Source organism: Gallinula chloropus, assembly GCF_964237585.1.
Source record: "Gallinula chloropus genome assembly, chromosome: 2".
Classification (NCBI taxonomy): Eukaryota; Metazoa; Chordata; class Aves; order Gruiformes; family Rallidae; genus Gallinula; species Gallinula chloropus.
The window spans coordinates 13,543,154-13,560,936 of record NC_140086.1 but is presented as its reverse complement, the minus strand read 5'-3'; the positions used below and the strand labels follow the sequence as shown (position 1 = coordinate 13,560,936).

Below are 17,783 nucleotides of genomic sequence, written 5' to 3'. Positions count from 1 at the left end.
CACTTGCTCCCTGCAGCAACAGCAAGTAAATACCCGACCTGTTTAGAAAACTGTAACACTAGAAACCTGGAGAAATCTTTGGATGCAAGATGCATGCTGAACTGTGTGTGACCCTCTGAAGAGAAACATTAGCTTAAAATATTCGTAAATGTTTTTTGTTGAAGATAAAAGAATATTAGAAAAAATATACAGGGCTTAATGTCAAAGGTCCTTATGCAGTCCATTTCCCATTGAAATCACATAGCCAAAACGAAGAGGTCAGCAGAAGTTTGCCTGAATTCGGATTGAGGAAAACAAGGAAAGCTTTTTGCTCACTCCAGGCAGTGCTCTTATCTACAGGATCTCATCACACAGACCGATGCCAGTGTTTTCAAAAGCCGTTAATTGGTTTGCTTGCTTCCCTTGAAGCACGCTGAGCAGAGCTGCTTTTGGGAAGGTGTGATAAATGGTGGAGCACCAAGGAGCCCTGGGACGCTTAACCAGTGCCCTGAGGCTGCTTTGAAGCATTTGACTAATCTACTGTCAGATCAAACTCCAGGGAATAAATTAGGGAATTTTGATTTGGACAAGTGCAGGTGAAGCATGCTCTGTTGAACCTACTGGGCTGCCAGCTTGGGCAACTCTACACTGTGTCCTCTTTTGTGTCAAGACAAACATGCAGAGGCCAAAGAATGGAGACGCCTCATGCTAGCTTTAAGATTTCAGGAGGAGCTGAGCTCACCAAAGCAGGTGGTGAGTGACCTAAAGAGCTGTGCTTGGAATACAAAGTTGAAGGACTCCTGCAGTTCGCAAATGCTACTTGGGAACTGGATAGTCAAGTACTGCCAGTTCCTAGGATCAGCTTAAAGTTAATAGAGCCGTGGCGGGTGCTCAAACATCCTTGCAATCTTACATTTGCAGGCAGTTTTCATCACAGAACAGACAAAATAAAAGGTTTTTTAAAAAGAATACACCCTTCAGGTCTCTTGTCCTTGCGACTGGCTGTATGAAATTTAAACTACAAAAAAGGCCACCCCAAACTCACCCAAACATAAACAAAGAAAAAAGGGGAATGGATTCATATAAATAATGTAATTAGAGAACCTTGAAAGTAGCAAGAATGTGTGAGCCTTTGATACATTTTTATCCTTTTAAAATAAAACACATGCCGAGGGGAGGTTACAAGAAGGCATCTCAGAAAGGCTGGTGTGAAAACTTTGAAAGAACTGAAAAACTTGCTTTTTCCAGAGAACAATCAAGGACCTGGTCCCACAGACCTTGGATGTAGAAATTCGTGTTATGGAAATGCCATATTTTGGCATGATCTGAAATTACAGGCTTGGGAATGAAATGAGTGCACCAAGTGCTCCCTACCTCATTACTGTGAATTTAAAGAAAAGAAGTCATTCAGATGACCTCAAAGGGATGACTGTAATATCCAGGTAGCCAGTATGAGACTTAAAGCTTACTTGAGAGATTGCCTCCAAGCAGAAGAGCCCTTGCTTGAGTAAAAGCCTGCTCCATGGGCATGCTTCACTTCCAAACGTGCATTTGTCTGCTTTTTGAGGCCTGTTCTTCTTCCAGAGGGTCTGTAACTTGATATTCAGTCCATCCTTGATTCCTATGGAAAGCAACGTACAAAACCAAATCACAGCAAAAGGAGATGGGGACTAACTTCAGCCCTATTATTTATAAAGGCTTTTCTTAACACTACTATTTTTTACAGGAGCCTTTAGGGCGCTTTGTTATATATTTGATGGTGTAGGCTCAGTCACAATAAGACCTATATTAATTTTATGAGCCTTTTTACTTATCCAGCTGCTTATCAGTTCATTTAAGATCACTGCTATATTCATTTTAAGAGCACAGCACTGTTTCTGTAGGTGAGGTTTACTTCCTAAATAGCAAAGAGTTGCAGTGGAATGGTACAGCAGCAGTCCTTGGCTGTTCATGAGAGACAGCATTTTCCAGGCTTTAGTGGATTCATTCTCAGTGCCCTTGTGGGGTTGGTGTTATTTTAACAGTGTTGCAGTGGGTACACAACAGAAAGAACATGTTTTGTCCATGACCACGTAGCAAGCCCCAGCCTTTCTCACCTGCTGTGTAACTCCGCTGCTGGTACATACTGGCAAACTGACATCTAGCATTAGTGATAATTAAGAGTAAAGTATGAAGTAAGGCAAGAAATAGACTCCATGATCCTTATGGGTCCCTTCCAACCTGAGATAGTCTGCAGTTCTGTGCAAAGATAGTCTCACTGTTAGACATGGAAATGGATGAGCAGAAAGTCCCCTGTAATGAAGGGACTTGTTTCCCCACTGGTGTGCATCACATTTGTCCTTTCCAGCTCTCCCACCTCCAAATGTGCTCATGTGGGTGTCAGGGGAGTCCCAGCCGCCCACCAGGCAGGGAGATGGAGGTCTGGCTCCACAGGGATGCTTTGTACTGTCCTGAAAGCATAACTTAATCCTGCAAGTGGCTGAGAAGCAAAGCAGTGAGGATAATGCAGTCTTGAGTTGCTGGCTCCTTTGACTCCAGCCCTGTCTTGGATAAACTTTCTCTCATCTCCAAGTAGTTAACTGAGTACAGACCTCTGTATTCTCCTCCCTAGAGTTTATTATGAATTTACTTAAAAAAAAAAAAAAATCCAATCCCTTCAGCTATGAAAATTACCCTCATTTGTCTATAAATAGGCTTAACCTCTTAAACTGTGTCAGATGCTGCTGATTCACCAATCTGATCTAGATCTTCAGATGCTCCCTGCTCCTACAGCTCCAGGGCAAATGACTCATGCCTTTTGCAAGTGCCATATCCCACTGAGCCTAGCAGTACCAGGATTCTGCTAGCAGATTTCTACTAAGACCTGGGCAAGGGATTTTCTCCTGATTAAGATGAGCTCACCACCATCCCGCAGTGACAAAGCAGGATGCTGTATTTACATGGAAAATCCACGTATTAGTCCAGCCACAGATCAACAGAGAAAAAATGCATTCTAGAATCAAAGAAATATGATGAAGGCAAAAACCAAATAATCCATGTAAAGGTTTCCCCATCTGTGCTTCCCTTCCCAGGTGAGAGCTGGAAAGTTGGGCTGCATTACCTATCACTTTATCTTTGAAATTGCTTTGGAAATATGAAAGGGAAAAGCCAAACAATTTTCAGTTAATCAAAATGGCTTTTTTTTTTTTTTCCAGGAAATCAGAGAGCCCTGAGCTGTCTGAATGGTCTCTCCTCACTCTATAAAGCATTTGTTTTTAAAAGCAGAAGACATCCACATTCCCAGTTGTGTGCTCATTCCTAGAGTTTTCCCAAACCTTCTGCTACCTTTCCTGGAGAAAGAGGAAATTTAGATCTTGAAAACCAGGGAAAAACTCTTCTCCTAGGTGTGTTTTAGGGTAATGATGCCCATCTGGCTATGGGACACCTGGGGAGAGAAGAGGTTGGTGTTATACACCTAATGCCCATCCGCCACAAATTGCCTGAGTTCCCAGGAAGGCCCAGACCTTAGCACTTGTTTGATGGGGCTGATGTGTGGGAAGGACTGTGGGTCAGGGAGCCACAGGGAAGAGATTTTTTTTTTTCTGGGGGAGGGGGTATATGTCAGCTATTCAGGTTATGGCTAAAGGTGCTGCTCTTCCCTAATGAATGAACTGCATACATTGAAACGCTATTAGATGATGCTCTGAGGGTCAGAGTAGAGTGTCCTCCACTCTGAATCTCCTGGAAAGTCTTTGGAGTAAGGACACGTGTGATTGTTTTATGCTGCCATCACAAGTAACAGACTCTCAGCTTGAAATCTGTGATTGACTCTGCATGCCATTGAAATGGCATTTCATGCCATTAAAAACATAAGCTCAAGTTTGGAAGGGTGAACATGCTTTTGGCTTCTCTGCCATTTGTATTTCAGTCTCCAGGTCTGCAGGCACCACTTCTTTCACTAAGTGTTGCTGTTTTTCTCTTGAGAAAATTTCCAGAGCCTCCTATGCCTGGAGAAGAAACAGGCTCTATTTACTGACATTTGTTCCAAGTTATAATGAGCAAATAGACAACTCGTACATTCTAAACAGGATCTCTCAGCTAGAAGCCTTCGGTCTTCAGCCAGCACCTCCCAAGCCCTAAGACTGCCTTCTTAAGGACTGAATTATCCATTAAATATCGCAGCATCTTGAAGAACACCCAGAGGAACTCTCTGGTTTACTCCTTGGTCAACACTTGAGCTGTCACTCAGTTAAGCTGCTGGGAGTCTTCTCCTCAGGATGCCACAGCTATGCATGCATTGCTTGCATAAGCATGGGCTAGTTTATGCCGTGGGTAAGGGGAATTTGGGATCTCATTAACGGCTAATTAAGGTGCAAGCTCCACTGCAAGGGAGACCCAAGAGTGAAGCATGCCCTGAAGCACATGGAGGCACTATGAACACAGCCTGGGTGACAAGTAGCCTTTCCATGCGTTTGCACAGGGTGAACCCTGGGCCAACACCTTTGGAAGGAACCGTCCATTGCCATCGGCTTCCTCTCTGTGAACCTCAGTGCACGGCAGGGGAGTGTCCTCTGGCAGCTCATCCCTTTGCATGTCTCAAAGTGATACCATCCTGCCAGGTGGCAGCAGGCAGTGTCTGTGCATGCTGTACCCCCTGGGGCTGGCTTCCCATCACACGCTCTAACAGTCCTCATGCCAGAGTCAGAGTTTTCTTGACAGGGGCCATATTCTGCAGTGCTCAGGCTGTCTCTAAGAGTAAGAGCCCTACCCAGGGAACAGATAAACAGAACAGTGTTTGAACCTCTGGTACTCTTTAAAGTCATATTCAGGGAAATATATGTGTCATAACAACATAAAGCAGGCATAGTTCTTTTGCTTTTGATCTGCCCGGTGCCAGGGTCCACGTCATTTCAGCATCAAAACAGATCCAGCAAGTTCATGGTAACTTTGCTCTCTCAAGAGCTGCCTCTTTTGCCCCGTTGGTCTGTACTTGTCTCTTGTCTTCCAGCAGTCTTCCTCAGCCCTGTCAGGGGATGTCACATATTGTTATGGTTAACATCAAATTTTCACTGGAAGCCCTTGGGAATTGGGCCCTTATCTCCACATACCATGCACATCAAAACATTTTAATCAACTCTATTAATTCCAGGGCTTGCTGCTGATCTGGATAAAACACTGAACTTTCCCAGCACTGAAGTTTTGTAGCCAAGATTCACATACAGTTTGCTCTTGGCTCTTTGGGGCTGGGCACATTCCCCTGAAGTCCCCTGGCTCCTGCAGAGAGGTGCCAGGGCTCTGCTCTAAGGCTTACATTGAACACAGCTGATTTGACACATCAGAAGCATTCCATCACCTTGAAAATTTGGGTTTGAGTCTCCTTGGTGTCACTTCTCTGTGCTCTGAGTAGTCATTTCCACCTACAAACATGAATTCCAGGCAGCTCCAGAGCACATCCACCCAGTTGTTTGGCCCAAGAATGTGTCTGAGAGCAGGGAAAAACCTCGGTGATGCACCAAGACCATGGCAAAATTCAAGGATTGTTGCTCCAGCTGTGGCACTGGTGCACCTGAGGAAGAGGATATGCCTCTACCCCCATCACACGTGCTTTAGGGAGGGGTGGTGGGACATGGCTTGTTCATCAAAAACCGCAGCCTGACTGAGGAATAAATTTAGGAGGACTAGACAAGGGAAGATTAGATGTAAGAGGATGGTTTATAGATATCTTTATCACCAGATGAAGAAGTGGACCGAATTCTTCCACCTTTCCCCACCTCCAGCTGTATTTTACCCTATGGTTCACCCCCACCCTAAAGCCAAATGTCTCCAGTAGCTGTGAGGATGCCTCCGTGTTCAAAACATCCACGAGGTATCCACCTAATGACCAGGGGCTGCTCGAGACGTGCCGTGCTGCTCCTTGTTTTTCCCAGAAGGGGTTCTTGCAACATGAAAGAAGTGCAGGAAAACAAAGAGCCCCAGGGAGAAAAGTGACAAGCAGCAGCTGGAGCTGGTGGGTGACTCCCCGAGTGACAGAGCAGTTGGGCTCTTTGCAGCTCTGCTACTATTTTGGAAACCTCAGTAAACAGAAGAGGCCAGATCAATCTCTCAGTACCCCAGCACAAACCTTGAGAAGCCCCATTGACTGTGGTGGCAACTGCAGCCTGGAACATCAGTTTCTTCATACGCACCGGGCTTTGTTTGTACCCCAGGCAAACTCATCAGAAATAGCCACTGAAAACATTATTAGCAGCTCACTAATTAGCAGGTCTCTGTTCCTTTGTTGCTGCAAGCTTACACCTAGGAATTCATGCTCACTTGTGCCATGGAGAATATGACTGTTTAACTTCTGTATGGGAGCTTTCAAGCAGCTGGATAAAAAAGTATGGATGTTTATATTTTTAAAAAGGGATTGGTTTTGCTGTTGTCAATTATTAATGGCTCACAGGTCAGGCTAAGGAACAATGCCAGGGATAAATTACCCTGTACGCTATTCATATGTGCTGTCCCCAGTTGTTTCCTTCTCAACAAGAGGATTCACCTCACTGTGAACTCCTTGGCATCTGGAAAAAAGAAAGACTGACGAAGCGATGAACTCGGAGTGCCCGTTTATTTGTGCATCAACATCTTTCCTACTTTGTCAGGTGTGTTTGATCAAAAAGAAGCAGGAAATGCATTATAAACTTATTACTGCACAAGAAAAAGGAAAGGATTGTACTGTTTGATAAATGGTTACAGTGAAAAAACACAGGCTTAACCTACCAAGCTCTTTGCTGAGATCAAAGCGAAGCTGCCCGTTACCACGGGCTGCCTGTGCAGCAGGATTCAGCTCTGAGTTTGTAGCAAGGGAAGAGGATGAAAGTTAAAAAGAAAATGCAATCTCCTCCCTTTCTTTTTCCTTTTTTTTTGCCTGAAAGTTTCTCCCTAGTATTTAAAAAGAAAAATGACTCAAACATTAAATATTTGCTATTAAAATTAATAGAATTAGCAATGAACCCAGCTGAGAACACAATAATCAGGGCCCAGTCCAAAGCCCCTTGCTGAAGCCCATAGAGAGACTTACTGTTTTCAACAGGATCTGGCTGAAGACCCTGGTGAGCTAAAGCAAAGATCTAGTTATGGCAGAACCCTGGGAGATCCTGGATCTCCCACAGTCTTTCCATGTGACCTTGCCCAAACTTGCAAGCATTCCTTAACCCCAAACACAACCAAACAGTAATACACTGCTGCTGTGAATAGCACATGTCCTTCTGGGCTGTGAGACCAGGATTGCTGTAGGGAAGACACAGAAGGGGTTTATTGCCCTTCTCAGTGCTGCAAGAGTGAGCCACAGCCCTACGCCTAAATAAAAACCCCAAAACCCCCACCCCACAACAAAACAACAGACAAACTGGAAATTGTCCAAAGGAGAGCAACAAAAATGATCAGAGGTCTAGAAAACATGACTTATGAGTAAAGATTGAAAGGGCTGGGTTTGTTTAGTCTACAGAACTTGAAACATCTTAATAAACATTAAAGATGTAAAAAAAAAAATATCTAAAAGGGTAATTGGTTGTCGTTTATCTCTGTGGGGATAGCAGAAGGTACAACAAACAAGATTTAGGAGAGAAAGTATTAAAAGTTGTGAGGTTAATTACACACTCAAGTATGGTACTTAGGGAGGGAGCAAAGTGTTTCTCATGGGAGATTTTCAATGCACTGGACAAGTACCTGCCATGAGGGACTGGGTGAGGGACTGGTACCTCATTGCCCCACAGAGCAGGCTGCTTTCAGCTGTGTGGTCCTACAGCTTCCATCCTTCCAGTGACTGTCTTAGGACACACAAGAATGAGACCTTGGAGGTGATGAGCCTTCATAACCCTCTCTGATTTGAAAAAAAAGCAGAAGGTGGTGCTCAGCCCTTTCCAAAGTACCTCCAAACCAACAACCGTTTCCAAACCCCCTCTTTTCCTTGGCTTCCATGCTTATTAAATAAGAACAAAAAATTCTCACTTCTTCACGGGGCCGTGGTCATATATGGGAAGTACCTTGCTGCTCTCCCCCTGGGGCATTCCCATCTAAGTGAACGCTCAATTACTTGGATATTAGGATGATGAAACCTCTGGAAAAGTATGTGGTGACTCAGAAAGCATTCTAGGTAGTGGGGGCCTTGCAGATCCTGCTTGGGAAAGTCCCCTTCTGACAATGGAGAAAGGGATGCCTTGGTGGACCCTTGCTAGAAGTGCTTTCATCCATAGCACCATGGGGTATGACAGCTGCAAAGCCCTTGGAGCAGTACCAGGTATTAGTCTAGGTGGACCAAGTGGTGACCAGCACCTGATTAGAAAGGCAGTAGCCCTTCTCTGGAGTACTGTGTCCAGTTCTGAGCTTCCCAGTTCAAGAGATACACAGAACTACTGGGAGAGTCCACTAAAAGGCTACAAGGATGATTAGAGGACTGGAGCATCTCTTACGAGGAAAGGCTGAGAGCTGGGTCTGTTCAGCCTGGAGAAGATTGAGAGGGGATCTCATCAGTACTTATAAATATCTCAAGAATGGATGTCAAGAGGCCAAACTCTTCTCAATGGTGCCCAGCAAAAAGACAAGGGGCAATAGGCACAAACTGGTACACAGGAAGCTCTGTCTCAATATGAGGAAGAATTTTGTGCCTTTGAGAGTGGCAGAGCACGGAGACAGGCTGCTCAGAGAGGTTGTGGAGATACTCTGGAGATACTCAAAGCCTGCCTGGATGCTGTCCTGTGCAGCCTGTTCTAGGTAATCCAGCTCTGGACCAGATGATCTTCAGAGGGCCCTTCCAACCCCAGCCACTCTAATTCTCCCTGGGGCTGCCTATCTCCTGCCCTGAAGCTGCATGTGCTACTGCCTCCCCATGATGGAGGAATTCTGCTGGCCATCATTGACCTCAGTAATGCTCAACACCGTTCCTGGTTTCAACCCTTCTTGCAAAGGGCCACAAAAGCTCTGGTCAGAGTTTGCATCAAAGCAAATCAACTACAAGGCTATCAGAAACTGGGCTTTGCATTTACTGCAGTCAGGGCAGAGCTGGGCATAGTCCTTGACAGTACTGGGGACTTAGAGGTGATGTGAGGGCTTCCCAAGGGCTTGGAAAAGTATGCTGTGCTGAGTGCTGCTGTGACCATGCCTCTTTGCAGTCAGCTACAGCTCTGCAAGGTACTATTTGGTCCCCGCATGAAGGTTGAGAAAAATCACTAGTTATATGATATGGGAATTAAAAAAATCTGCTTGCTTCCCAGCATAAACCAATGACTGTGGCAATGGTTTACAAACACGGGTTATGGCCTCAGGTCAGCTTTTTTTCCCTCAGTTCTGGGTACAGTCATGAGCCTGGCAGGAATCCGTGTCAGCTAAAATGCATGGCAGCAACTGGAGTCTCCCGGAGTTTTGGAGCTGAGTGGGGTCACAACAGGAAGGCGTTTGGGAAGGCGGCACTGTGGGTTTAGGAATAAACATCTCCCCAGGGCAGACTTTCCATAATTGGCCATGACAAGGCTTCTTTCTCCAGAGGACTGTAGCTGGCCTGCAAAGAAGCAGAATGAATCACTGCTCCGGTCCAATTTGGCAAGTGCCATGATTTAGTCCTGCTTTGCATGGGGAGATGTCTGAAAGACAGAGGAGAAATGTAGCCAAAAGCTTCTGATCTGGGAGATGAGCTTGGGTTCCCACCCACATTTTGCAGGTTTACTCAGATCCTTAGAAGGAAACCCTGGCAAAAAATGCTGGGTTTTGGCTCCCTTTATCAACAATGGGAAGGGAACAATAGGGACTCCTGAAGAACGCAAAGCTCATACAAACAGTAAGAACCATTTTATTTCAGATTGTTGCAACAGCAGTTGATATGCAATCCCTCCTTCCAGCCCCCCACTTTGCTAACTATTTCTGTCTCCCTTCTTGCTCCCAGATTTTTGGGAGAGGATCATAGTGCTTGGTGTCCTGCAGCGTGGTGGTGACCACATGGCCATACAGCCTTCTGTAAGGAGGATGAGGGTTGAGCATGGTTCCCTCATGCTGCCCTATGCTTCTGGAAAAGTCCCACTTTCTTTCAGGTATGAGGAAAAGGGGGGACTGTTCCTGCCATCTTTTCCCTGGATGATGGTCACCAGTGCTTAGAAGATCCTTGCAATCTCAGCAATCTTACCAAGCCTGGTGACCTGACAGCAGTTCACAGCCTGTTCAGTATCTGGTGATTAATCCTTTCCCTTTAAAAATATGCACTTAGTGGCAGAACCCCACAAAAATATTGGTGGAGCCAGGGCTGCTTTGCCAAGTGGCAAACTTAGACTTGCTCTTCTTGGAAAGCTGGTTTCCTGTCACTGGCTTTCTCTCATTGCTGTTTTCCAGTGGTTTGGAGAGAAGGGAAGGGGAAAAAAATAAAAAAGTGTTCCTCCTAAATACCTTTTCTGTTTTACATCCCCTTTCTTCCAACTGTCCCTTCTGTTATTCCGGTTTTCAGGAATTCCATTGGCCAAAAGGCTTCCTGACCAACCTCACTGCTACCCCTAGTGCAAAAGAAGACACAATTTTCATTTCCATTCCTCTTTCTCCTGCTCCTTTGGAAAGTAGACAAAGGGAATAAAAATCTTCCCTGCACCATAAAAAAAAAAAAAAAAAGGAGCTCAGAAAAGTCAAATCTGCACCTTGTTGCAATGTGAGGTTCTGGGGCCAAATGTCAGCCTTTTGCTAATTTCCAGTTGACACTAGGAGCATTGACATTTTATTTCTTATGAGATGACTACAATAGATAACGCAGGCAGTTGCTGCTGGGCTGGTTTCAAGACTAGAGCTTGGGGCTTCCTATTCTAAATGCTCCCACCACTCAGAAAGGAAATGGTCTCTGTTCAGCATTCAGCACTGAGCAGCAAAAAGGCCACGTCATGCATGCTAAGACAAATACAAGTTACCCAGGTCTTTCTCTGGAGATGCCAGTGTTCCTATTCACCTTTCACTTTAAACTCTATACAAGGCCAAATCCTGCACCAGGTTTTTACCTAGTATCTTTTTTCCTGTTTTCTGAGACTCTGGGTAAGGCCTCGGCCTCCAGCACCACCACACGTGATAGTGATCAGGTGAAAATGGCATGAGCACAAATCTCATGACCTCTCTGGCAGCAGCATGCTTGGGGAATGACTAACGCCTCCGGTGCCTTCAAGGTCAGGAGCTTGTGGGACCCCATGAGGATTCCCTGTCTACTCTCTGCAGAGAAAAGTGGATCCTTTCTGGGAAGAAAAGCACAAACATTATTTAAAGGAGGTTAAAACACGGGACACACTGGAGTGTAAGGCACCCATGGTCAAAGAGTTTGTGTGGCAGTTTTCCCTTTGATGTCCATGTGTCACTTTCTGGGTCATAGCAGTCCAAGGAATCCAAGTCCTCAATGACATTGTCTGCAGTGAGGCATCGACCTCCTGTGACGTACAGCTTGTTCTTGATGACGGTGGCCCCATGATGCATTCGTCTCTCCTTCATGTCTGCACATTTAACAAACTTGTTGCCTTTCGTATCATAAGCGATTATTCTCCGGGTGTACCCTAAATGTGAAGCCAGAGGAGGAAGAGACAGATGGGATTAGAGTTTATGGCTAGGAAAAGGAATAATACTGTATTTTCTGCTAGTCTTCAATAAAACCTAACATAAAGGTACATTATTTGGCAGAATTAGGATATCTAAGCTGTGAAGTGATGATGTGTCACAAGAATGGCTATCTTTCTATCTTCTGTTCCTGTTTGTCCTCCCCCTGCTACATAGCACCTTGGCAGCCAAAGCTCAACGAGCACCAGAAACCCCGTCATATCAAACAAGCAACCTGTCAAATACAGTTGGAGCTCGCAGTTTGCTGCACGAACCCCCAAAAGTCCTGAAGTGGAGGTTTTTTTTTCCACCTGACAGATTCCTAGATCTTCACTCAGAAATACAGAAACCAATGGCACATGGGGAGGGAGCAACGATGTCTTGTTCTTTTGGAGTCGCAGTTGTCTACCAAATGGAGCTGGGGACCCAACAGCATAGTGCCCCTGTGCTTGCTTCACTCCCAAACCCCTTGACACCACATCTTTGTTGGCCACCATGCCAGGGACCCAACGGACAGCTCTTCCACTGAGGGGTGATGCAACCTCACATCTGAGAGGTAAGGACTGGTACAGGGCTTCCCCTCGAGCAATGGAGATGTGGAAGCTTGGTACCTAGCAGTACCTTGCCCTGTAGATAACCAAGAGTGCCATGGCAAACAAACTGCTTTAGACCATGTTTTGCAGGCCCTGAAGCCACTTTCCCTAACGATAATATAGTTATAGTATACTCCTCATGTCAGTCTATGGTCAGGAAAGCTGCATTAAAGACTGCAGGGTGCCAAATTTCCAACAAGATATCATCCATCAAAGTGCCATGGGCAGAGGCTGATCCTTGGGTTGAAAAAGACAGAGTAGTTTCCCTGCTCTGAGTGGTTCACACCTCTCTCAAGACATCTCACAATTACCCCACAATTACAAGGCCAATTGTCCCCTCACAGCCCTGTAGCCCACCTAGCCCAACATACCATCCATGGCCTTGTTGGTAGTGGGGTCTCCATCCTTCCAAGAAGAGCAGTCAAGGACTGCCAAGCTGTGAGTCAGCAGGGGAGAAGCAGGATGCCCGTGCCCTTGGCTTCCTCCCTTCTTCTGCAGATCAGTACCTTGTGTGGCCCTTTTTTCCAGTCTTCCCCACCCAGGTCCTGATACCCAGAGTAAGAAGGTGCCCCATGGAGAAACTGACCCCCAGCTTCCATGGCCGTGAGACCCCCTAGAAGATGCATCTGATCATCCCTGGCTGGAGTGGGGAGCAACCTGAACAGGAAGGGTGAGAAATCCTGCTGGAGCTGGGCAGGAGCAGATGGGAGACGGGACAAAAGAGAGCCCATACCTCCTACAATGATAATCTGGTCTCCGATCACAACAGCTGGTGCACAGACATTTTTCACCACTCTGGTTTCCATCCGAAACCACATATTCCTGGAGACATGGTAAACCTGACAAATAAAGATACACACACAGTTGTTTATGTTGCATTTTAACTGGCAATTGTAATTGCAGAAGAATTGAAGAGTTTTTAATTTTTCATAATGAACACAATCCACTGGCCTGAGATGCTGGAAATCTGAGAATTTACTCACTTCTTTTCCTAATATGTCCCCTTGGAAAGTCTTCTAGTTCTCCAGGCTTGTCTGCTCAGAAGATGCTGACACAGACACTAAAGCAGAGTGTATCTGCCATATGCAAGCTGCTGAGCTGTAAATCTTTGTGTGGGCCATTAAGTGGCTGTAACTCCTGGACAGTGCTCTCCCAAAGTACAAGACGTTTCATTTTGTTTTCCAGATACTCTGTGTATTCCTGCCTCAGTCTTAGCAATTGCCTGGACAAACAGACCTCAACGTCACCGAGCTTTGCTGGCAGCCACTGTGTTTGCCCAGCTGCTATATTTGTGCTGGTGGCTGGTATGAACTCAGACTGGCAAGGAAACTTGATGGGACTTAGAGTGATATCCAAGTCATGAATTTATGTGAGAAAAAGAGCTGTTGCCAGATGATGATCATTCAGTCACCTGTATCTGGGTGATGCAAACTTTTATGTCATGTCATCCTCTTCTTAATATAGCAAGTATCTCCAGGACATCTCCCCACTAACTGATAAATACATTTCCTTCCCCCTGATAATCAAGAGTGTTATCATCACAAAGAAGTATTGCTCATGTGCTGGTCTTTAACGATCCTCTTTAATTAAAACATCTAAATCAGCAAAAAACACTAATGGAGAAAGTAACACTACAACATCTCTAAAGCATCAAATCAGATAAGAAAGGATTTAACGTATTTTTCCCTCCTAATAGAGTTTAACTGCTGAAAGCAGGCAGGGAGCCAGCAACATGTGGCAGGAGCCACATTTTTAACACAACTGTTTATATGAAATAACTGTCAGTTTAAGTTCTGGCCCTTTGATGAGTGGGAATCTAATCACCCTAATGATCACAAATCTCTGCTTTCTCTGTGAGCAGGCAGGTGCGGGGCTGAGACCCCAGCTTAGCTGCTGAATGGAAAGCACTGATTTTGGTGAGATTGGCTACAGGCATGAAGCCAGGCAAGGGGCTCAGCTGCTGCCTGCCATAGCATCACCTGCAGGAGCCCTGGCCCTACCACCAGAAACTCATCAGCAGCAGAAGTGCCTCAGGGCTTGCGCCTGAAAAACACTTGGACAGGAAGATGAAGGAGTTGCAATGTTCCTTGCAGACAAGACTTTCCTGAATCCATGGGTCAACTTGCCTTTTGCTGCAACTCACAATAAAGTTTTCTGGGGGGTTGATTTCCCCAGGAGGGTGATGAACTGCTGAATACCTCAGACAAAACTGCCTATGAGAAGCAGGACTGACCATTCATTACCTGGATCAGCCGGACAGGGTTTTGCATAATGTCTTCTCCCCCAAACAGGTAGACCCTCTGATCTTTGGCAGCAACAGCAGGGTGAAGGACAGCAACAGGCATATTTGCCATGCTTTCACAGGTGTTGTAGACACTATCGTATCTTTCCACAGAATTCAGGATTTCCTGGTTTTCTCCAATTCCACCGAATGATAAAATATAGTTTTTATATGCCAAGCTTCTGTGGGAGTATCGTGGAACTAACATGGGCTCAACCAACCTCCACTGATTGAGTTTGAGGGAGTAAATGTAGATATTATCACTGACCGGGCTTTTCTTATTGCTAACAGGCATCCCTCCGAGCACATAAATATTGCTGTGCAAGCTCACTGCAGAAGCTTTGTACAGCCGCACAGGAAGTTTGGCCAGGCTTAGCCATTGGTTGGTCTTGTCATCGTAGAGCAAGACATCCCTTGTGGTCTGCTGGCTGTCCTTCCTGCCACCAATGATGATGAGGAACTCTTGGTTGGAGTACCTGCGAGGCACATGCAGCATGGGCTTGATGTCAGGTGCATTGGTGCTGTACAAGGAAAACATATGTCTCCGGGCTGCCTCAAGGATGCTTCTGCAAGTGGGTGAGGACTGAACGAGGGAGTCGTTGGCAATGAAGTGGAAGAGGAAAGTTGGATGGACATACTGAAGCCGGACCTTCTTGAACAACTCTTGGATGTAGCGTTGCCTTGCCTGGATGTCATGTCGGACCCAGACCATCAGTGTTTCAAAGACCTGCTCCTCCTCCCCGCAGAGCTCATCATCCCCAAGGTAATCAATGAGCTCCAAGGGACAAAGGTCCTTCAGATCCTCAGATGAGGCCACCTCAGGGAAACATTTTAAAGCTATAGCCTTGGCTTTTTTATTCAGGCTTTGGCAGTTGAAGGCTTTTGCCAGTCTGATCATGCTTAGACAGTTGTCAGGTGCCAGTCTGTCTTGGAGGTAGGCAGAGCAGGCCTCAAACAACTTAGCATACTGCAGCATGGAGGCAGTTTCCAAGAGGCACAGTACGTTCTCGGCAGATATAAGGATCTCCCCCGTGTAAATGTAAAGAATGATCTGATCCAAAATCTCAGCGTCAATGCCCTGCAGGATGACTTTAGCCTGGCGACTCTCTCTGAAGCCATTACAGAACATCGCCTTGAAGTATGGACTGCTGGAAGCCAGCACATTTCGGTGGCAAGGGATTTCGCAGCCCCCAGAGCAGAGGGTAACATCGGTCAGCATCCCACTCTGCCGCAGAGCATTCAGCTGCCTCAGCAGTTCAGAGGAGAAGTCCTGGTCTTTGAAGAGAAACTCCTCAGTGGATCCCTTTTCCATAGCAAAATAGGAGACAGATGAATTCTGGACTTGGCAGGAAAAAAACCCCAAATTCTTAGCAGCTTTTATTGAAATGTCCAGCTCCAAGGGAACAAATCAGGACTTTGATGTTGCTCTAAATATCCGTTCACTGTTACGCATAAAAATGGAACATGGGTTAAGCACAGTGGGAAAATAATAAAGAAGCTAAAAGGTCGCTAAGACACTTTAAAATTTTCATAAAGTTATCAGATACACTGCAGCTCTGAGGTCAGCACTGCCCATGTCCCTGGCAAGAAGCAAAAGCACTGAAGTTATCTCACTGATTCGGGATGAAAGCTGAACGGCCGAAGCAATCAGTTCGTTCGTTTTAATCACGCTGAATAAATGCACTTGGACATTTATTCACTATTTTAAAGTATTAGCAATTTAGTAGCTTGCGCCTCTTTCCCCTAGAGTTAGTCACTCCCAAAGAATGTAAATCTGGCAGAGCTGAACTCTGCAGCAGGGAAAACGAAACCCTAGAGACTGGGAATCTGCATTAAAATAGTTATTTATTAACTCTGCTTAGCTGTGGATTTTTTTTTCTCTTTTTTTTCTTTTAATGTTAATCAGACACACGATGACTAAATTAAGTGCCAGGCAGAACAATCGCAGTACCTATTGTCATGGCTAACTGCTCAACCTGCAGTGAAACGTAGGGTAGAAACGTTTACCTTCTGTTGTCCTTCACTGCCGGCACCTACTCTCTGCCGTTTATTCTCTGCTGAGATTTTCCATGGCTAGAGCCTGGATAAAAAAACCCTATAAACCCACAGGACGTTTCTTTCAGTAGGTAAGTGATTCATAGAGGGTGCTTTCTGGATGTGTTTATTCTGCAGTCACTTTTGCCGCTCTCGGGAGCCGCGCGGGAGTGGCGGGGCGGTGGGGCATTGTATACATTCCAGCGCTAAGAATAGGCGCGCACGGGCTTCTCGCTGTTATCACATGTGACGCCGCCGCTGCCTTTTGCAATGACCTGGCCGGCACTGAGCATGCCCGAGTGGTGTTTTTCTGGCAAATGTTTACATATAATAAATAGACACGGGGAGGAAAGTTCACTTATAAAAGTCCTGGCCGTCTGTTTGGAAACAGCGGCAGGACCCTGTCCTAAAGTGCCTGGGAACTCTAGAAGCCTGTAAACAGTCTGCAATGCCTCGCGCTAGGTAATGCACGGTCACCCTACTTCCATGGAGGAAGAGTGAGAGGGAAGGGCTTCCAGGGACCCTGGTGGGATGGACTGTATCTCTGCTTTATGGAGATATCTGGGGAGCATCGGCTCATTATGGTCCGGTGGGAGATGCTGATAGGCCCGCGCCCGTGCACAGGGCTGCCCCAAGGTAGGCAGGGAGACCCTGGCTCCCTTTGCCAAGCAGAGAACAAAATTCACTCTTGGAACAATGTATCTTTATGGTGTCACTTGATACTTCATATGGAAAACAACCAGGTTGTGGCCTTTTTTGTAACTATGTCAGCTCTCTGAAACCCTTAGCAAAGAACTTCTCAAGCAGGTGGTTTGAGGAGGCTCAGAGTTACAGGTGGGAGGACTGGAGCTGGGTGCTGAAGTCAGTGCAGAAAGCTGTAAACCAGGGTCCCAGAGTAGCAGGTCCCAAGGTGGCCCTCAGATCCCAAGGGCAAGTACTGTGATGGGGTCTCTCACTGCTAATGCCTACATGTGAACAAGGTGTCCGAGCTCCTTGTGCAGCCAATAAGGCCCAATGAGTGCAACCAAGTCTGCCAAGTTATCTGGGTCACCAGTTAGTGCCACCTATATTTGCAGAGGTGAACAATCCTCCAGGCACTCCTAAACCTCCACGGGTGCTCAGCTGCCTCAATCACATGTAGGTGTCCATGTTTAACTCTCCCATGTACACATCTACTGCAATGAGCCTAAATCCGTCCCCAGGGCTGGGATCAGTCAAGTGCCTTGTGTCAGCAGAGGATCCACAACCCCAGCTGGCTTTCGGCCAGGGTGTCCAGCAGGTCCAATGTGATGTGTCCCAGCTCTGTGCCAATTTCCTGGGTGTTTCGAGAAAAATGC

General features: G+C 46.0%; 1 protein-coding gene across 1 annotated transcript; it reads right to left on the bottom strand.

Annotated features, from left to right (window-relative positions):
• Positions 1–9,793: 9,793 nt before the first annotated feature.
• On the bottom strand, positions 9,794–15,825 carry KLHL38 (kelch like family member 38). Its single transcript, XM_084260284.1, has 3 exons — positions 14,375–15,825; positions 12,865–12,970; positions 9,794–11,498 (listed from the first exon to the last, which is right to left on the bottom strand). The coding sequence occupies exons 1-3, from the start codon at positions 15,722–15,724 to the stop codon at positions 11,212–11,214; spliced, it is 1,743 nt and encodes a 580-aa protein (XP_084116410.1). The 5' UTR covers positions 15,725–15,825; the 3' UTR covers positions 9,794–11,211.
• Between the last annotated feature and the right edge of the window lie 1,958 nt (positions 15,826–17,783).

Bases quoted from the DNA above. Each gene is read 5' to 3' on its own strand.
- KLHL38 (XM_084260284.1), bottom strand. From the start codon at position 15,724: ATGGAAAAGGGATCCACTGAGGAGTTTCTCTTCAAAGACCAGGACTTC. The intron at 12,971-14,374 runs GTAATGAATGGT...TTTATTTGTCAG, and splicing joins ACCCTGTCCGGCTGATCCAG to GTTTACCATGTCTCCAGGAA. The intron at 11,499-12,864 runs GTATGGGCTCTC...CTTCACATTTAG, and splicing joins CCAGATTATCATTGTAGGAG to GGTACACCCGGAGAATAATC.